This window comes from Copadichromis virginalis, linkage group LG1, assembly GCF_057382275.1.
Source record: "Copadichromis virginalis isolate Kocher_CV1m ecotype Utaka linkage group LG1, C_Virginalis_male_GT1.1, whole genome shotgun sequence".
Classification (NCBI taxonomy): Eukaryota; Metazoa; Chordata; class Actinopteri; order Cichliformes; family Cichlidae; genus Copadichromis; species Copadichromis virginalis.
This window is the reverse complement of record NC_140618.1, coordinates 11,612,921-11,632,452: the sequence shown is the minus strand read 5'-3', so window position 1 is coordinate 11,632,452 and position 19,532 is coordinate 11,612,921. Positions and strand designations below refer to the sequence as shown.

Sequence of the window (19,532 nt, the reverse complement as noted above, 5' to 3'; positions counted from 1 at the left end):
AGTCACTGCCACATTTCTTTTGGTCTTGTCAAGATACTAGGTGAGGAAGGCTAAGCAAAAGCTGACACCTGAATAATTAAGCAAACACCACCATCTACTGGAAAATGTAAGACATGCACTCAAACGCTAATAAAATTAAACTGCATGGACATCAGCACCTGCAAAAGTACAGTACAGTAATTATGCATGTGTGCAGCCAAAAAAGTTTTACACTTTAGTTTCAAAATCTGTTAATTACCATTTAGGCTAGAGTAACATATTGTACTCCAACACCAGGTTTTCCAGTGTATATTCTACCTTTTGCCCTGGCAGCTGAAATAGCCTACATCTCCAATTCAACCCCAAGATGAATAAGTAGAGATCATCTTACTTCCATTCTTCTAATCAACTTGTATAAATAAAGAAATAAAAAATTCATAAAATTCTTTATTCATAAACTTGATGCAAGTTTACAAATTACTTTACATGGTCAAAATCACCCTTGCAATGGAAAAAAAGAAAAAAGAAAAAGAAAAGAAATTAAACGAAAACAAAGCATGCCGACAGTGCATAACTTTATAACCCGGCCACCGCAGTTAATGAAGCAAGGTGAAGAACCCAGTTTCAGGCTAGTTCAGTCCTCCGATACGTTACTCGTCAAGCCAAGGTTTTGTTAGTCAGACATATGTTGGTGTAATAAAAGCTCTTATTTGGAGCACAACAGACTTGAGTACACCATTACCCCAAAAGGTCAAGTTAAAGATGCAGGATTATAATTGATCTGATGGCACACGAATCTGAACTGCGGCTTTTGTTGGGAACCCTGGCATCTTTGAAAAAGTAATCCAACCAGGTAGGATGTCTTGTAAGTCCATGAGTCTCATACTGTAGCTGACCTGGTTAATTAAACAGCACACAGGGAGAAACAATTCTGTGCACTGATGTAGTAGGAAAGCACAAGTACGCATGTGTTGAAAAACTGGATACATCTATTAAAAAAAACAAAAAACAAAAACCAAACAGCCAACCACTTGTCTTTGGTTGCTTAGGGGAAACGATCCACTGATAAATGGACATGCAAAATACAGCAATATCAAAGACACAGGGTAGATGTTTCCTTAACTCCTGATCAAGTGCTTTATAATCAAAAAACATCTCTTCTCCATTTTGTTAAATCATTCCAAACACTTGCCAAGTAAATATGAACCTCAGAATCCTATCTGCAATTTGACAATAAAACCTACAGGTAAAAAGGAGGCGTAGTTTTAAAACAGCCCAAAAAAAGGTTGCCAAATTCAATTTTTTTTCCTTTTTCATGACGATATTCTGAAGCAAGAGCTTGGAAAAATCGAGTGTGCAGTATGTATTCCTGAGTTTGCTTCTCCAGATAATGCAGGGGTGGGCTCAAAAATATTACCGGAGTGAAGTGAATACCAATGCACATCATAACAGTTAACAACCATGCCAATAATCCATAGTCATGTTGAGATTGTTGTGGTGAGAACACCACAAGAGGGTGATTCTCACCATATCCTGCAAGCCTCAATACATGCCAGACGTGCTGAACACGAACAAGCTCTATGCTTTGTACCCATCTCACACTGTTGAGACTGAGGTCAGTATCACTGAGGAAATTCTAAATAAACTCAAATATGAGGAATGCCTGTATGAAATAGCATAACTAAGCTTTCTACGCTGGTCATCAGGACAACATACTGAAAACAATGCAAGTAACCACACAACAGAACACCCACAACAAACGTGTAACTGCATTAATTGGAATGCTCCACAGTTTCTGCATATTATTCACATTACATCAAAGCCTCAGCATGCTGAGGGGTACAGCAGCGCTGAGAGTGGTCATGAATAGTAACCAGAGAGGTGGTAATGGGAAGAGATGGGTCTTTCCTGTGGCAAATCTGAACAAATATTTATCAAACCTGACCAAATATTCTGGAAATGGAACAGCCTCGAGTTGATCTTGCCAAGTGTGAAGCTAGAATGGTAAGGAAAGGTAAATGGAAAGGTATATGGTCAAGACTATTGCTGTGAATTTGTAGCTCTGACTGAACTTTAAAACAGCCATGAGGTCAAGGAAAAGTCAGCAGGTAAAAGGTCACTTTTTTCCTAGACTGCAAAATTGGAAAAGTTGTCAGGATGCAGACCAGTTACAATAACTAAGCAGGTAACTATACTGTTAAGGTCTTAAGACTAATTTTCAGCTCAACAAAACTCCACAAGACTGTCTTCACTGCATAGCCTTACTGAGGTTCGTCTGGTTTAAGTGATTAGATATGAATAGCCAAACCTTTGGCATGCCAGGAACAGCTGCATCTATGCCAATATTGTTAGGGTCATTGTAGTTAGAGGTGCCATCAAATAAGGGGAATGATTACTGTCACTGCTGTCAATAAAATAAGGATATATATATATATATTTATAAAAACAACAAAAACTGCAGTAGTCATAAGCTTACATAAGAACATGGTGAACTTTTGTTTCCTTCTGCAAGAGTGTCAATGAAGCAACTTTCTTACTCTAAATGGGTCTTGAGAAGTTGCAGTGCCCCTGCAGTTAATAGTCAAGAGTATATTGTAATACAGTCTCTGCCCAGCCAAAGACCCCGACAAGGTTACATTATAAACAATTAAATCCTTTTGCAGAAATACAAATGTACATGTTTACATGTGGAGTTAAAATCAACTACATTACAGTGTAATCCAATCCGAACATGCCCCTGCGTTGCCTGATGAGATTTTCTATGTTACCACTCAGGCACCACATCTCTCCTGCAGGAGGTGGTCCAGTGGCTGCTTGGGATGATAACAGTGATCTCCAAGCCCAGGAGGATGCTGTTCGTCATTATGGGCTGTGCCACTCAGACTGGAAAAGTCTCATCATCTTCTTCCTCAACTCAAGGTTTCAAGCTTTAAAAGACAGAGGTTTGAAAGCAAACTATCCCCAGAATCATGTTATTCCAGAGGAGGGGTCTTGGCATGAAAGATAATATATGAGCACAATATTACAGAGGCCATCCAAGGAGAGAAAAGGTGGGGGTCCTTCCAAACACTAGCATTTAAATGTCCTTCCCAGCTACCAGTGCATCATATTAGGGAATGTCACAAGCCATTCTCAGATCCAGTTTGTGACCAGAAAGGCCTTGTCTGGCAACTGGAACATCAGACTGCCACTGCTGGAGGATAAAGCCATGCCGCACCTTTCAATCCACAGCCAGCAAGTAACGTTGGCATGCTCAATGCCAAAACCAAAGGGTGAGAAAGCACATAATATTGAGTCTACCGATTTAATGGAGTATGGGACAAATGTTGAATGGAAAAAAATAATCTGATTGCATCAGACAACAGAAGTATAAAGGGAAGTAATATCTGAGGAGAGGACACTTTTTTCAATAGCTAATGAAATTGGATGTAAATTTCATGTAGAGGTGGGATGTCTTTGTGTTTGTGTGCTAGTTTTTGGGTTGTCAATTAATGGGAAATTTGGTATAGAGTTCCAAGTGTCATGTAGATAACAAAAATAGTTTGCAGGATAAAAACAATATTGGTCGCAAGGAAAAGGAAAAGAAAAATCTAAGACATATGGTCCCAGTTCAGGAAAGGCAACAGTCTGTATTAGCCGTCCTCCTTAGGGGGTGTGTACCAGCCTAGGAAAGGAAGATAAAGGAAGACGATGACTACAGGGTAAAGAAAAACAAAGTCAATAATAGCGAATGTCAAAATGATTGACCACATTACTTTCTACCTCACTGGCTTGCATCTGAATTTAGCAACATGTGTGGTGACTAGTGCAAGAACCAAAACCACCATGCAATTTTTTTTTCAGTTGTTAGACTAAGGACATATAGTGCACATTAGGATCTGGCTTTGTATGTTTGTTTTTTTCCCCCAGCAGTCCTTTTCAATTGCATTCATTGCCATTAATCATATATACACTAAAGATGTTCAGTTCCTAAATTCTTTATTTTATTTAATCAGACAGGTTTTATTGTAGCAGAGTGACATGAATCAGAAGCAGACTACATTCAAATGTAGTCCATGTTAGGTATATATACACCACAGTTAATGATCCAATATCCCTCGGCTTTAATGGCTGAGAGGGTTTTGGTTTCAGTAAACAAGGTCTGCAATGTATTCTGTATGAAACTGGAGACAGAAAACACTCACCGTTCTTTTCATGGATCTGAACCAGGGATTTGTAGGACTGCTGTGCTCTGGCAAGATTGTACTGATTCTGCATTAAAAGATGAAAATGAAGCCAACTTTACCATAAGCACTGAGTTTAGGATAACATTGGAGAATAAGCAAATAGCAACGACAGCTGTTTCCTACAAGAAAAGGAGATTATTATCTAGCAAGCTCTAACATCAAGACCAAAACAGTGTGCAAGGTAGATGATAATGAAGACACTTTTTTGTCCTTCATACCAGACTGCATTCACAAACACCATCACCATTCAAGCTAGACTGCACCTGTAGTGCACCACACTTTACCTTCAGTACTAAAGTGTTAAGAATTCTGGGTTAATACATAATTTCCTTAGGGATTAATAAAGTATTCTGATTATGATAACAGAGATATTTTAAACTACAAATACAAAATCCAAACTGTTCCACTTCCATTAATTTGTCCATTTTTGGACAAATTGAAAATTTACAGGGAATAAAATGTGCAATAAAACCTTTATACAGTGCAAAACCTGTAGCAACAGTAAGATGATGTGTCCCTTTATTCTCAGACTCACTGAAGTCCTATTTACATTAATACCTACTCTGATCGACTCAGCATGGTTTGCCACAGTTTTCAATTAGGTCACAGTACCTGGTACCAGATACATTTTTAGTACCTGCTCAGATCGCTCGGGTTTCAAGTGATACAAGCAGGTACCAAAATGTGGCGTCTTCAGACTGCGTGCCACCGACTGGCTGGTCAGTAGCGCATTCGATGAGTCATAAGAGCGTCTCATTCAAGTAAAAATGAAAACCGCCATTTTCGAAACCCAGCAACGAGGGATATGGCTACAAAAAACAACTTGCCTCAACATCCACCTTTTTTGTAGCGTTTGTGTCACATATTAATTAGATCACAGGACGCTCGGACAAGCTGCTATGACGACAACCACACAAGTTAGGTAGTACTGGATTATAGTGGAAAACCCGACGATCCGAGTTGAGTCGTGGCAATCCGTGGGGAGTTGATCCGAGTAGGTACTAATGGAAAAAGGGGCTTAAGTCATCAATTGTATATATTTTCACAAATGGGCTGGTGTGGTCCCCTGTCTGACTCAATTTTACTTTCTTTTTGGTATCTTTTTTTTAACTATCCAACTTATAATAGACTAATCTAACATCAAACATGAAGACTGGCTTCATTTTAAGACTCTATATGTAGACTATACAAGCAAACCTGCAACATGTTTTACACAAATAGCCTTAAAAGTGGTGTACTGGAAAAACACAGATGAACTACACTCATTATCAGATCTGTTGTCATTAGGAAAGAATAAATTGCAATAACTGAAAACTATTGCAATGTCATGCCGAGAAAGATGAAAAGCTGTTTTGCTTCCTATCTGAGACAGCCTGTACTGTGCATCCCTACTCAGTCCAATTTGATAGGAATTAATAAACAAATCCAACATTCACTACCAAAACAAGAGGCTGTTGCACAGTATGACTGGCCATCACTTAGAACCATGTAACTGTGTGAAAGCCCCTGTCACTTTGGTTCACATAATTCACTATGTGAATCCACCATTATATCAGAGCTGAAATGAAGCTTCCTCACTTACTTTATTGGCTCCAAACTGCACTCTGGCTTTTCCTTTAACTAAAGTGGCATTGATCTGCATGATAACAGACTCAATGGAATAGGCACTGCTCCAACCCTGCAATCAGAAAACCAAATGTCAATAACAGCAGGTTTAAAAAAAATATATATATTCAAAGAGTAGAAGGAAAAAAAAAAAAAACATTGAAAAACAAACCAAGGCAATACCTAAATTTGCCGTCTGCGTTTTATGAAACCATTCTAAAAATACCTGTTTAGTAAGAAGTTCCATGCACAGGGCACCTCCGCCAAGAACATAACTAAAGCACGGGAAAGGAAACAATAAGGCAGAATCACTTTTTAAATCTTACACTAATGCAGTCTCTGCTTGATAATGGCAACTTAAAAGGGAAGAAATTATAGAAGTGTACCAAGAAAATTAACTTACCCTCCAGAAAGCACAGGAGAAACTACCCGGACAAACGGTGGATCAAAAGGGAAATTATCCTGCAGAAGTAACCAGAAAAAAGGTTCATTTACTTCAAAAGATTCCTACATTGCATTTTACTTTGATCAGGGGCGACCGTGGCTCAGGGGGTTGGGAATCGCATCTGTAACCGGAAGGTCGCCGGTTCGATCCCTGGGCTCTCTGTCCTGGTCGTTGTGTCCCTGGGCAAGACACTTTACCCTACTGCCTACTGGTGTTGGCCAGAGGAGCCGATGGCGCGATATGGCAGCCTCGCTTCTGTCAGTCTGCCCCAGGGCAGCTGTGGCTACAACTGTAGCTGCCTCCACCAGTGTATGAATGTGAGAGTGAATGAATAGTGGTATTGTAAAGCGCTTTGGGTGCCTTGAAAAGCGCTGTATAAATCCAATTCATTATTTGTTAGCAAAACATCAGGTTTACTTACTTTATATGAGAAGTTTAGTAAAATGTAGTCCATTCCCTCCTTTTCCTTTAGCACTTGTAAGTCACTGTGTAAAGGGCTATCTGGATCCACCCTGTAGGTCATAAAAATCACAGTTTGCCTTTTTGCACATGTATATAATTTATTTTTATTATTTTAATTCATGACTCAATATCCTAAAGTTACTTACGTCCTCAGTTTGACGTGCCATTCGTATAGGCTGTCATTAACAAGTTCAACTGAATAGATGCCTGCAAAAGAAATTGTTTAAAATTGAACCTTCAGATATCTGCAATTGCAAGGCCTAGTAGCAGACTCCCTAATAAACCCCTGTCCTTTTGATCAGCTCTCTTGAGAGTGGTGCGTAAGACACAGAGGCAAAGTATAAAATGCATTTTGTTTAATATGACCCACCGTCACATGCTGTCAGCCAATATTCTTATTCTATGGTGTGTTGCTATAGAAAGATTGTCAGTAAACAGTAAAGGGTGTAGATGCCTACAGTACAATCACCACACCCACATGAGTGTTCATGTCCTGACCTCATTAGGACAAGACAGAAAGAGTAAGGTACCTCACAATGGTGAGAGTAAGGAATTGAGCACACTAAACATCTTCCCAAATACTTTCCTCTGACCATGTAAATGCCACGGCTCTCTATTGCAATGCCTAACGTTCAAAAATATTCCTCCATTACAAACAAAGACAGGACCCATGATACATTTATGTGTGATTATTTTGTTGCTCAAAGGTTAAACAAATCATTGTGTACTGTTTATACCTGTCTTATAACTCTGAGACCTGTAGATCTCTCTTAGTTCCTTCATCAAACGGTCAGAGGCTTGCACTGAGCCAGACACAGCTCCCTGGAAAATATAAAACAACTATAAAAGACAAAGAATGCAGTCCTAGGGGTAAAGCTGCCATTTTTACTTAAGCTCTGCCAGTGTCAGAGACAAAGCTTTATCATATCAGACATCAATATTTATATCAGTACCCCACATTGAGGGCATCTTTTGTTATTCACTAATGCAATCACTAATGACAAACGGGGTATACCGAAATGCTGCATAGATTAATGAATTAGAAGCAAGGTGTGATAAATATTAACCGGCCTTTTTTCCTGAAACTTACATTCAAATGGTCCTGGCGCTGGTTCTTTCGGATCTTCTCCAAGATTGCCAAATTCTCCTTCTCAATCCCATCATCCTCAGATTTCTTCCCATCTACGGGCTCCTCCTCTTTCATTTCATAGTGGTCCAAATCCTCGATGTCCTGTTGGATCATACTTAATATTTCAAACATTTTAAATAACAACAGCATACACATATACAACAAAACAAAAAGCCCACGGTTAAGACATTTGCAGTGTGATAAGATGAGAAAAGTTATTAGTGTTTGATTTTATGATGATAGTCATACATGCATAACTTGTGGATATTTTCATCAAACATTTTTCAAATTATAATACATAAACAAAGGCCAAAAGTACTCCACATAAAATCCATACAAATTAAGGAGTCGAGGGGAAAAAATATAAACAAAGACAAAAAAAGTCAATTCACAAAGCATGACTTGGGCTTACTGGGTTTCACTTTAAATTTGACCCTGGGTAGCAACAGCATTACCGCATTCTTGGAAGAGACCTCCGTGCACAGATACCAAGACGATTAAAAGTATTTTATAACATCTAAATTCTGTCTTTTTGTTGATCAACATTAGTATGAAATATGACTTATTAGAAGCAACTAACTGTATCATACCCCACCCCTTCTCCTTGAAGCAATTTTAAAATCTTCTATAAACTTAAACATACGGTCTGAAAACAGGTCATATATTTGCAACTTAATGTTTGCAAGAAGACTTTTGAATTCTGTTTTCACATTTATCCCAGAAAGTTGCTTTCAGACCATTAAACACCACTGAGGTTCCAGCTAATTTTTTTAAACAAATAAGACCTTAAAAAAATCTGATCTATTGGTTTCTCTCATTACTTAATGATAGAGCTGTACTACTGATAAATCTGTTAACTAACTAACTAACTGTATTTTTGCTGACTTTCCTTTTTTTATATTTACTAATATGTTAGCTCTTTTCTACTCTTACTGACCAAAGGAGCTTAAAATTCAAACATTCATACAGCATATATTACACTTTATACAGCATATATCACTCAGACTCACGCACAGCCCTGATTTGGCTGCAGAAGTTGTGTTGCCTTTAGCACCCATGCGTTTAACCTGTTCATATATTTTTAATCTTATAGTTTTTTCTTACTTTGGGAAAGAAAAAGAAAAAAATCAGCAGACCCTTTCATGTTGATAACTATGAGGAATGTAAAGGCAGATAAGGAACAGAGATTCGGGGTATGTTGAATTTGTTTCAAAGTACAGGCTCCAGAGTAATGCGTCAGGTTTTTTAGACTGAAGAGGATGACTTACTTCTCCCATTTCCTCCTCATCTTCTTCTTCAGATGTGACCTCCTCTGTTCCATGCTACACACACAAAAAACAACACAGACCATAAGGAGTTAATTAGTTTGCAAAATAATATTTTAAAAAACAGGAGAACACATTTTACTAAACATGGGAAGTGCCAATTCACTGACTTGAAGAAGAGCCTCACATGAATCACCAAGGGTGTTTATAATGTAGAGGGTCATTTCATAACTAACTATAAGTGGTTTTTGAGTGCAATATAAAACATCCCAATCTACATTAAGGTATTTTAGCAAGGCATATTCATTAGAAGTAATCTGAGAAGCTATTGTCCATTAGGCTGGATTTGACAACATCAAGTGGGTAGACTTGCCTTTCTGTCTTGTCCCACTGGGCCTGCAGGCAAGGGCTGGTCCAGCATCTCCACATCAGGATGTTGGGGAAGATTATACAGTCGACATAGGTCACAAATTAGTTTCTTCAACTGCTGTAAAAGCTTGAAAGGAAAAACAAAATAAAGAATTGGAGCAACTATACAAGTTTGCAAATAAGAATACAGAGCAAGGTCATATAGCAGAAACATTGACTTTCACATGTTTCTGGAAAAAAAAAAGTTGCACACACTATGAGTATAGGAATCAGTTTTGGACAAATGACCCACATATAACTTTTAAAGCTAAGAATTAAACATAGAACATTAGCAGTGCTGCAAACAAATGTGGGAAGACTAGCATTGTATTTAGGCAAAAGGATGGATGACAATCTTTAAACAGGTGTATTATGCTGTTGTAAATTTAGTGCAGCTGAGAAACTGTACCACCAAAAACATCTGCGCTTAAAAAAAAAAAAAAAAAAAAAAAAAAAAAGGGTAACAGAGATCTTATCTATCAACAAAGACAAAGGTTTGTCTCACTCATGTGTCACACAGCTTCACAATGTTGTAATCCTTATATAGACCAAATTAAGTATCAAACAAAAATAAATCCAACCAAAAAAAAGCCCTCCTGTCCAAACACTAACACTTAAATACAACACATTTTTGTGCTACAAACACATGTAGAAAAAAAGAGCTTTAACCCCCCTCCCCCCAAAAAAGTACATAATGTACACCTCATACCAGGGATAAGAACCTACTTGAATATCTGACTACTTGTCAGATATTTTGACCTCTAAAGTTGTCCTGGTGGTCTAATATGACTGGAACAAACAACAAACCTGCTCGTTGACATGCTTATCAAATTCCTTATGTACACGCACACACTGATGCACGAAAGACTTTCAGATTTGAAAGCCTATGTAAAAAGGTGTGCATTTTGTAAACACAACACTAGTTAAAAAAAAAAGAAGAAAAAAAAGGTTAAATTAAAAAAAAAAAAATTAAAAAAAAAGGGAGGGAGGGAGGGAGACAAACACCAAAGCAGAAACTAAAGGAGCCAGTAGAAAAACAGAAAAACATCCATGGCGCACAACAGTGTGATACTACAGGTAAACGAATGAAATTAAAAAAAAGAAATGAAGAGAGGCAAGTGATGAACAAGTGCATCATGGGACACCCCCAGCAGCTTGAGCTTATAGCAGCATACCTAGGGGATGGTTAAGGGTCACCTGATCCAGTTCGCACTATAAGCTTCATCAGGAATAGAGAATTTTAAGCCTACTCCTAAAAATGTATGCCTGCTTCCTAAATCTAAACAGAGAACTGCTTCCACAAGAGAGGAACCCGATAGCTGGAAGCCATACTTCCCATTCTATTAGGAACAACAAGAAAGTCTCCACTTTGAAGAATTTTGAATTAAATTATGAATTTAACAGGTAGGCAATTAAAAGACACTAATATGGAATAAATATGAGCCCCATGTTAGTCTTCTCGCTGTAGCATTTTGAATCTTTTTGGGAAGCATCCAGGTTAACAAATAATATGAAACTACAATATCTAGCCTAGAAGTATGAACAAAAAACTACATACAAGCTCATATTTAAGATATTACATTTTATCTCATATTTTAAAAGAAATGCACTCCATCCGTTCTTTGTTTATTGTACTAATCTGAATCCAGCTGTTGTAACATTATCTAGTGGTTTTAGACATGTAGGTCTAGCCTAAAAATATGCTCCTCTATACGCCTGCAGGTGCAGTTTGAATGACTAGGGGAAAAATAAGGAGTGACACTGAAGTTGGAGTTTGCTTATGCTAATAGTGTCTTGGATTAATCTAAAATGCATGTTGGAGCCATCTGTATTGTTGATAACTGCTTAAAAATATGGAAATATGTTTCGCCCTTTAAAGTGAGGCCAGCTTACATCATTATTTGGTTAAGGTTTTGAAGTTGTTAAAGTGATGAGCAGCTTTATTCCTAAAGTGTCCCATGTCACAAAGTGCACTAAGAATATAGGGATATCTACCAGAGTGCTGCCTTTTCTCACATCTTCCAATCTCTCCAAAACTTGAGCCAAGCTCGGGTCATCAGAGTCCACAAACCAAATTGGCGGTGTAGATGGATAAGATTCCTAGAAACAACAAAAAACACAACACAATGATACCAATGCGTTTAACACTTATTTACACGCGTTGCAGGGTTTTTAACGCATTGAATTTTACAATTATATACGAAAATTTGAGTTGACGACATTAGCATTCTGGATGCATCGTGAGCTAAATGCTGGGATTGCCTAAAAACATTGCGTAATGTGAACTGCCTCAACAAATATCACACAACAAATAGCGAAATGACACTGATTATTTCAACTATGTAAAACCTGTCCCGCTTAGCGTCAGACTGTACGGTTGTGAAGGTAGCTTATTACCTGACTATCAAGTTAACTTTAGCTCGCTAGCTACCAACAAGGCAAAACCCCGGCATCTGAATTCTCGTCCACTTACCGTTATATTACAGTGAATAATTAATAGCTTTTCCCCAGTTACATTAAACTGGCAACTCAGTTCGTCAGGTTTCCAGTCAATTATCCTGAATCGTTCGTGGTTTGGATCAAAAATGGACTCCAAAAACTTCAGTTCGGCCTTCAGCCCCGACACCGACATCTTCCACGCATCTCCGGCTGGGCCGCTGGGGAGGGGGAGAAGTCGGGACTTAGCGTTCAGCTAGCTAAAGAAACAGCGTAAACTGTAGTAAAAGAAAATGACTATAAAAAGTGGCAAAGAGATGGCGGTCTGCCCCAGCGGATTTAGCTGGATACGCAGTGCCAGCTATAAGTCCCCTCCGGTCAAATTTCACCACAAACGGAGGTATTTGCTAATGAAGCAGCTAGTTAGCTCCTAGCTTTAGTCAACGCCTGAAAACAGCGCAGTGCTTGGCAAGCTGCTAGCGAACGAGTTAGCGAGCTAGTCCGTTGTTGTCTTTCCGTCTATTGTTGTTGTCTGCCTATGATAACAACATTTTAAGGCTCTCGCGGTGTTCTGAGACCGTCTCCTTACAGTCCCATCGTGGTGTTCTTTATTATTTACTTAATCGGAAATCAACTATACACTCTGTACGATCTGACCTAATATCCCGCTACAGGGGTAGTGTTTTTCATCCCGGTGCACAACTGTAGCTGGCCTCTTGTGGGGTTTAAAGATGGCGTTCCGCAACCTCCCCGCTCCTGCAGAATCCCAGCATTCAGTGCGTCTTTAATTTATTTTCGGTGTGAGAAAATAAAGGTAAGTTCATGATAATAATGTCATTTAGTCAGGCATTTATTTGAGGACAAAACGTTCACTCTGATGTTCATTTCTTTGCAAGTAAAGCTAATTAATTTCCTAATTTTACATATTTTATACAGAGTAAAATTCCATGCACAGAACTTAGAATTTAGTTATTTCTAGTGCTTTGAGCATAATTGCTCAAAAAACACAGTGTTGTACAAGTGTGGGTGTGCAATAATGATTAATGTTGTCTTACAGGGGGTCACATGTTGTTCTTGTTATGTTTCATAGGGGAGCAGTGCCACCCTGTGCCACCCTTTAGACATGCCCCTGGCCAGGGGATGATATCAGCACAGATAAAATTAGGCTTATCTATTTATTTATTTTAAACAGCTAGTAATTGATGTCTGATAAAGCAGTAAGTTATCATTTATGAGGTGAATCCATTTGTTAATATTATATGATGAGTTCTGGCTAGCCTTGAATATGAGCAACCAAACAATTTAACGAAAACATTTTTTAAATATATCTTCCAAAAGCTAATTATTTATTTGAATTTTCAGTAGCAAGCATGTCAATCTGAACTAAAATGGTCATTAGAGTGTAATACCATGTTTTGATAATATTGACTTGCTGCTTTATTTAAAGTAAAGCAATTGGCCACATTTAGCCTAAGCAAAATATCTGTGTGTGTCTATGTATATAAATCAATGTTTAATTAAAAAATGTGCAGATGAAGCTTCATGAAGCACTGAAGCACTGAAGCTTTTCATCCAATTGGTTCATCCCAACGCAAAGCTTCTTGAAGCTTCATTTGCTCTAGTAGGACACCCTACTGGACGTAAAAATATTAGTTGGCATGAATTTGAAGAGTGTGGCCTTTTGCACACAGCCTGTAAATGTCAACAACAAAAGGAGGGTGTAAAACACGTAGTGATGCAGTATACTGTGTATATTTATACTGGCAGTATGGAAAATGATTATTTGGAAATGCTTAAAATGGAAATGATCATTTACTGTGAGGTGAGGTGTGGTTGGGGTGTGGACAGTGGTTGTGCTTTTGTAACGTTGAGGTATGGACAGCTACAGACTGAGGCTTTGAGCCTCAGTCCTGCCTGTTCACATTTTATTCTGTAAAAACTAAATTTTCACTGCTTTTATGACCTTTTTAGTGGGGAGAACATAGCTAGGATTTAATGATTTAACAAATCTTTTGAATCCTTTGTCCTCCACAATGCTAAATGGCTGGGAGTCCTCAATCATCATGCTAACCAGGTCTTCATCTATTTGAGATTGTTCTCCTGAGGAAAGACAATAAAGACAAAGCACAAATATAAATATCACACACATAACTTATAACAGTTATATAATATTGTTATATCATTTAGTAACATTACTGCATGCTATATTATCATGGCATTTGATGGCTCACCTGGTCTTGCTCTACAATCGGTGTTCCCCTTATTCTCATGCAAAGCTGTAGTGCCTAAGCATGGATGAGGTGTTGTTGTTATATCCCAGCTCCCTGGCACATAGCAAACACTTCACATTGTACAAAAGTAAAGACAGCTTAACATAAATTGTATTGCACCATCAGTATTATGAAAATACATCTTCTGTAGAAATTTACATACCTTGTTGGGAGGAATAAGATCAAAATGTTCCCACACAGGGGAGGACATCCTCCTCTTCTTAGCTGGCTCCCTTCTCTCCTGACTTTCTCTCCTCACTCTCATAAACCTCCAAACTGTCTCCAAACTCTCACTAACCGCAACTCTCCATCAAACACCCACATTTTGAATGAAGTCTGAGGGGTTTATATCGCTGTCATATCTCGCGGCAAAGTTCGAACCACTTCATGAACCAGTCACGTGGTACAGCCGGGCAGCGAGGCTTCGGACGTCATCATTTTCAGCTCCTCCCATAAACGAAGCAAGCCTCGATACGCGCATCGCGGAAACGCTCCCTCAATTACTCGACACAAGCTTCGAAGCCTCGACATCACTACTGGTCATGTCCATGTTGCTTACGTGTATAGTTTCATAGTTCTTTGTTGTTCAAGTACAGAGTCCTGTTTGTAGTTGTCCCCGTCATATGTATCATTGTCACCCTGTCTTCGCTTTCCCTGCTGTCTGAGTTAAGTGTCAGTTCTTAGTTTTCCCAGTTCAGCTTCTAGTTTAGTTTTGCCTCTGTGCTTTCTGTTGTTTGCCACGTTAATCAGCCCAAATAAAGGCTCGCTTTTCGTTTCAAGTTCAGTACTGTCTCCTCGTCTATGTCTGCACCTGGAACCTCACACTCCCACACACGACCCGCCTGCCGCAGACCGTGACAGGCAAAACATCAGCTGAACTGTAAGCCCAGACTGACCGCACTTCCTGCACTCACTACAAGAAAATTCCCAAAAAAAGAAAAAAAGAAAAACTCAACACGTGGATTTTTGAATGCCTAGAACTGCACAAGATTAATTGGACCCTAAGCTGGACTGAAAGACAGCACAGAGGCACTATGGCAGCACAGGAACAAATTCTAAGTTTAAGTTCCATAGAGACTGACTGGGGTCTACCACACCAGGCAAGACTCCAGGTGCAAGCTGTGCAAAGATGCCCCATGAGACAATCCAGTACATAACAGCAGGGTGCAGATGTTAGCAGGCAGGGCATATATGGAACGACATAATCAAGTGGCTGGCAGGAACTCTACAGGAACATCTGTGCCAAGTATCACTTTGAAATCCCGAGGTCAAAATGGGATATGCTCCCCAGCAACGTTCCCTCTAATTTTTCATGTGTCTGAACAAACACACAAACTCCCTGAGTGGTCTCTTGGACCACTGTGAGCAACAGCAGACGTGTGCACTTTGGTCGCGCCAGCATCGAATCCATCCAAGTTACATGGTTTATTAAAATAATCAAATTACAGCATTTAGACTACCTTTAATTAACTGCTTTAGCCCACTTACAATTAAAATAAAATAAAAAATCTTGTTCATGACCTGTGTAGTATGTTAACACTATTGGAAGTAAAAATAACTTGAACTCCAATTTTGAAAACACAACTTTCTTTCTTTCTCTGACTTGTATTATGAGTATGAGTCAGTGGTCTGGGAGAGAGTCCTGTAACTCTCTGTCTGCAAAATATAGTATGTAATGACCATTGTTGGGCAATTAATTATATAGTTACTTCCTCAAAAAAGTAACTGAGTTTTGCAAACAATGAAGTTTTTTTGCAGCTGTTTACCTAAAAATGCAGCCAAGGCGTTTTTAAAAAAAAACAACAAAAAAACATTTCAAACTATTGACAGAACAATCAGCTGTTTTGCATTAAATTTGATGCCATACAAATTATTTCTGCCACTCCAAAAAATTATTTCTGTCCACTATGAGATAAAGGAGAACATCACAAGCCTGATACCTGCAGGCCTAACAACGAGATGTATCACTCCTGTAACACCTCTGACATTCAGTAGTCGCCTCATTGTTCTGACACACAACAAAACTATAGACTACACTACACACTAACTACACAAGATTTGCGCTAAACGTGGCAAATCTCTCACATCTCAAAACACCGCCATCACTCCTAAAACTTCCCCCTTTCCTAAACAACTAAATGCCATGTTACCATATCATTTTTTGATTGGTCGACATGGTACATTTTTCCACCAATAGGAAAGGGTGGGGTTTTTTTTGGTTTTGTTTTTGCTCACAAGTGGAGAGTGCTTTCAAGCGTTTTCCTTATAAAACGCCATTTTTACTGTTTCTTCCTGCTGTAAATATAAACAACGGTAGTATTCAGGAAGAAAACCAAACATTGCATATATTTTTATCATAACTCTGGTTTTACGTGGCCTATCAACACAATTTAAAAACTGGTATAAAGTCCACACTTTTTACATCAATTGTTCTGTCTGTCCTGCTCACATCTCCAATGGTTGTACACCTTGTCATTAAGTGGCTTCACTCCACATCAGCCACGCCGCTTTGCTAGCTAAAACACCGGTGTCGGCACATAAGGACACTGGTCGTGTCCAAATTCATGGGCTGCATCCTCCTGAGGACCCGGCCTTCGCGGTCTACGTGGGCCGGGTCCTCAGAAGGTCGGGTAGGCCGGAAGTAAACGGCCGTGAAATTGGACGGTCTAGCCTTCAGATTAGCGTCGCCGCTGTCTCGGTGGAGTTTAATAAACTCAGCCGTCTGCTCCTTGCTATCTAAAATATAACAAACAAAACACTGAAAAAAGCCCAACAATAACATTTTTAGGTTGTCTAAGTGACTTATATATTACGTTTAACCCGAGTAGCGAAAGTCCGCGATGATCTGAAAATGATGTGCCGGGAGTTGTGCCGTTCTTGGCCGCATCAGTAACCCTCGAGCTCCCGGCTAGCTGTCGAGCTGGTGGGTAGCAGACGTCTCTGAAAACGTCGAAGCACTTTGGCAAATATGCGATGTCTTGATAAACCGAGCAGATATTTGATGTTTACACAGCTACTTTCTCGCCTGAAAATATGTTAAACGTTTATTTTGTGACTCAGAAAGATTAGTAAGAGTAATTTTAAAACTTAGTAGCGGCCGCCATTGCTGGAAACTGGAGTTTGGCTGGGCCGCGCTATGAATTCTGGGATATGGTGGGCCACGAAGGACACACCCGACCCATCCTTCAAATTCGGGGAAAAGGAGGACGCATTTGTCGGCTGCATTCGGAGCAGTCTATGAATTTGAACAGCCTTCGGCGTGTTGCTGTGACGTAATCGGTCTACAAATGCGGCCTCAGGAGGATGCAGCCCATGAATTTGGACACGACCGCTGTCATAGCCTGTCAACGACGTTGATTAGCTGCGTATATACGAATGTGAATCGCATTATTGGCTGGACTATGGGATAAGGTGACATCGTTCTAATCCCATACGGGAGCAGCCTGTCACTTACTGACTAACACTGCAAGACAGAATTGTTAAAGTATTAATTTTAATTTTAATTCAGACGATGTTTTTTTGTGCGCAACGCAGATTTTCTGTGCGCTGAGACCGTGCCAGCAGGGCGCAATTACGCGCGCAGCTTAGAGGGAACATTGCTCCCCAGGGTGGTGGAGAATGACCAAAATAAGGTCCTGTGGGACTTTCTGTTACAGGTGGACAAACTAGTGATGGCTAATCAAGTGGACATAGTATGATAGACAAGCAGAGGAAGGAGAGGGGCCTGAGAAGATGTGGAGTGGGAAGGCAACAATGGTTACTGTGGTAATTGTAGAACCCTGGGCAGTGACCCCCAAACTGGGTGAGTGGCTCCAGCAGATCCCAAGACAGAATGACATCTGAGATCTCTGTCCAGAAGAGTGAAGCCCTAGGAACAGCAAAGATGCTGCGTAGGTCCCTCAAGCTCCCAGTCATCTGGCAGAGGTCCTGACCTTGAAGGATAAAGACCACCCACAGGGCAAGGGGGGTTATTAATTTTATATGACTGGTCACAATACACATCAGAATCAGAATCAGAAAGGGTTTTATTGCCAAATGTTGAGCAGGTTTACAACATTAGGAAATTGCTGCGGTGCTTCAGTGCAAACATACTGTCATAAATTACGCTTAAATAGACATGAAAATAAAAATAAGAATAAGAATTAAAAGTGCTAAGTAGATAGATATATACACATGTCTTTACCATTCTATTTTTAGTAACAATAACCTATGAATAGGGAAAATGCACTGACTACACATACAGTCTATCATCAAAATAATCAGAATGCAACAAAGTTTAACCTACATTTTTATCTATTTATATAAAATGAGGTTAGTGGCAGAAAATGGATGGCTTGTTTCATTTATTTATTTGGAAACGTTACTGTTTAATCTACATACAATATGATAATGCCATACTGAAAACTTTGATTGCACATATGTATTTTAATTGTTACTTACAGTTACTTACAGTTTCAAGCACTATATGATACCCACTAGGGTGCAGTGTTGACTCAACATTTGAAAAACAAGGGTTTACGTTTGGAAGGGGCTAAGCTTAAAAACATACCTGCACTTTTGGATATACTTTCTACTAAATGTTTGTTGCTCTGTTACAGATTTACGGTTTAACTAATGGAAGTGCTGTGTTTAAATCTGTCGGTGTGCTGTGTTTAGACTGTACACGCACCTGCAATGCCTTTGATCACATTCTCTTTTTTTTTTTTTTTTTTTTTTTTAAATATTTGCCACATTTTTATTATTTAAATGTTTTTAAAAGGGTAAATGTAACAAAAATTTGTAAAGAATTACAACTTGATAAGTGGATTTCAATTTCAATTACTGACTTAAAAAAAAAATTAAGAGTTACACAAACGGTGTTCATGAGAAAAACAAAAATTTGCCTCATTTGTAATTTACAAATAGATCAGATAACTTCCAGCTGAGTCTCAAATGCATGATTATATCTACAATATGAGGTAGATGAGGACTGAGTCACATTTAACTCTATGTACATGAGACTTATTGGGCTGGGATTTTGATGCATTTTACAATTAAAATGCATCAGTTTACAATGAACAATTATGACCTTTAATTTGTAACCATTTTTTACTACATCCATCATTTTCATTCAGTTTTTGCTTAAAATGTTATTGTGCTGACAATGTAGCGTTCTCAAAGTATCACAAAAAGTATCAAGTAAGTATCAAGTAAGTATTCAACTATCAAGTGTGACACACTTGGCATCGCAGGGTTTTTTTTTGTTTTTTTTTTTGTTATTCTCTTTTTATTAAACAACCTATATAAACACAAATAATCCAAAATAAA

At 38.8% G+C, this 19,532-nt stretch overlaps 1 protein-coding gene across 1 annotated transcript; it reads right to left on the bottom strand.

Moving 5' to 3' along the window:
* Positions 1-413: 413 nt before the first annotated feature.
* On the bottom strand, positions 414-12,715 carry LOC146718371 (ubiquitin-conjugating enzyme E2 Q2-like). Its single transcript, XM_085450933.1, has 13 exons — positions 11,993-12,715; positions 11,515-11,619; positions 9,485-9,607; positions 9,115-9,168; positions 7,808-7,948; positions 7,455-7,539; positions 6,864-6,924; positions 6,677-6,767; positions 6,214-6,272; positions 6,037-6,085; positions 5,788-5,883; positions 4,164-4,230; positions 414-3,643 (listed from the first exon to the last, which is right to left on the bottom strand). Exons 1-13 carry the CDS (start codon positions 12,149-12,151, stop codon positions 3,612-3,614), a joined length of 1,122 nt encoding a protein of 373 aa, XP_085307059.1. The 5' UTR covers positions 12,152-12,715; the 3' UTR covers positions 414-3,611.
* Positions 12,716-19,532: the final 6,817 nt, after the last annotated feature.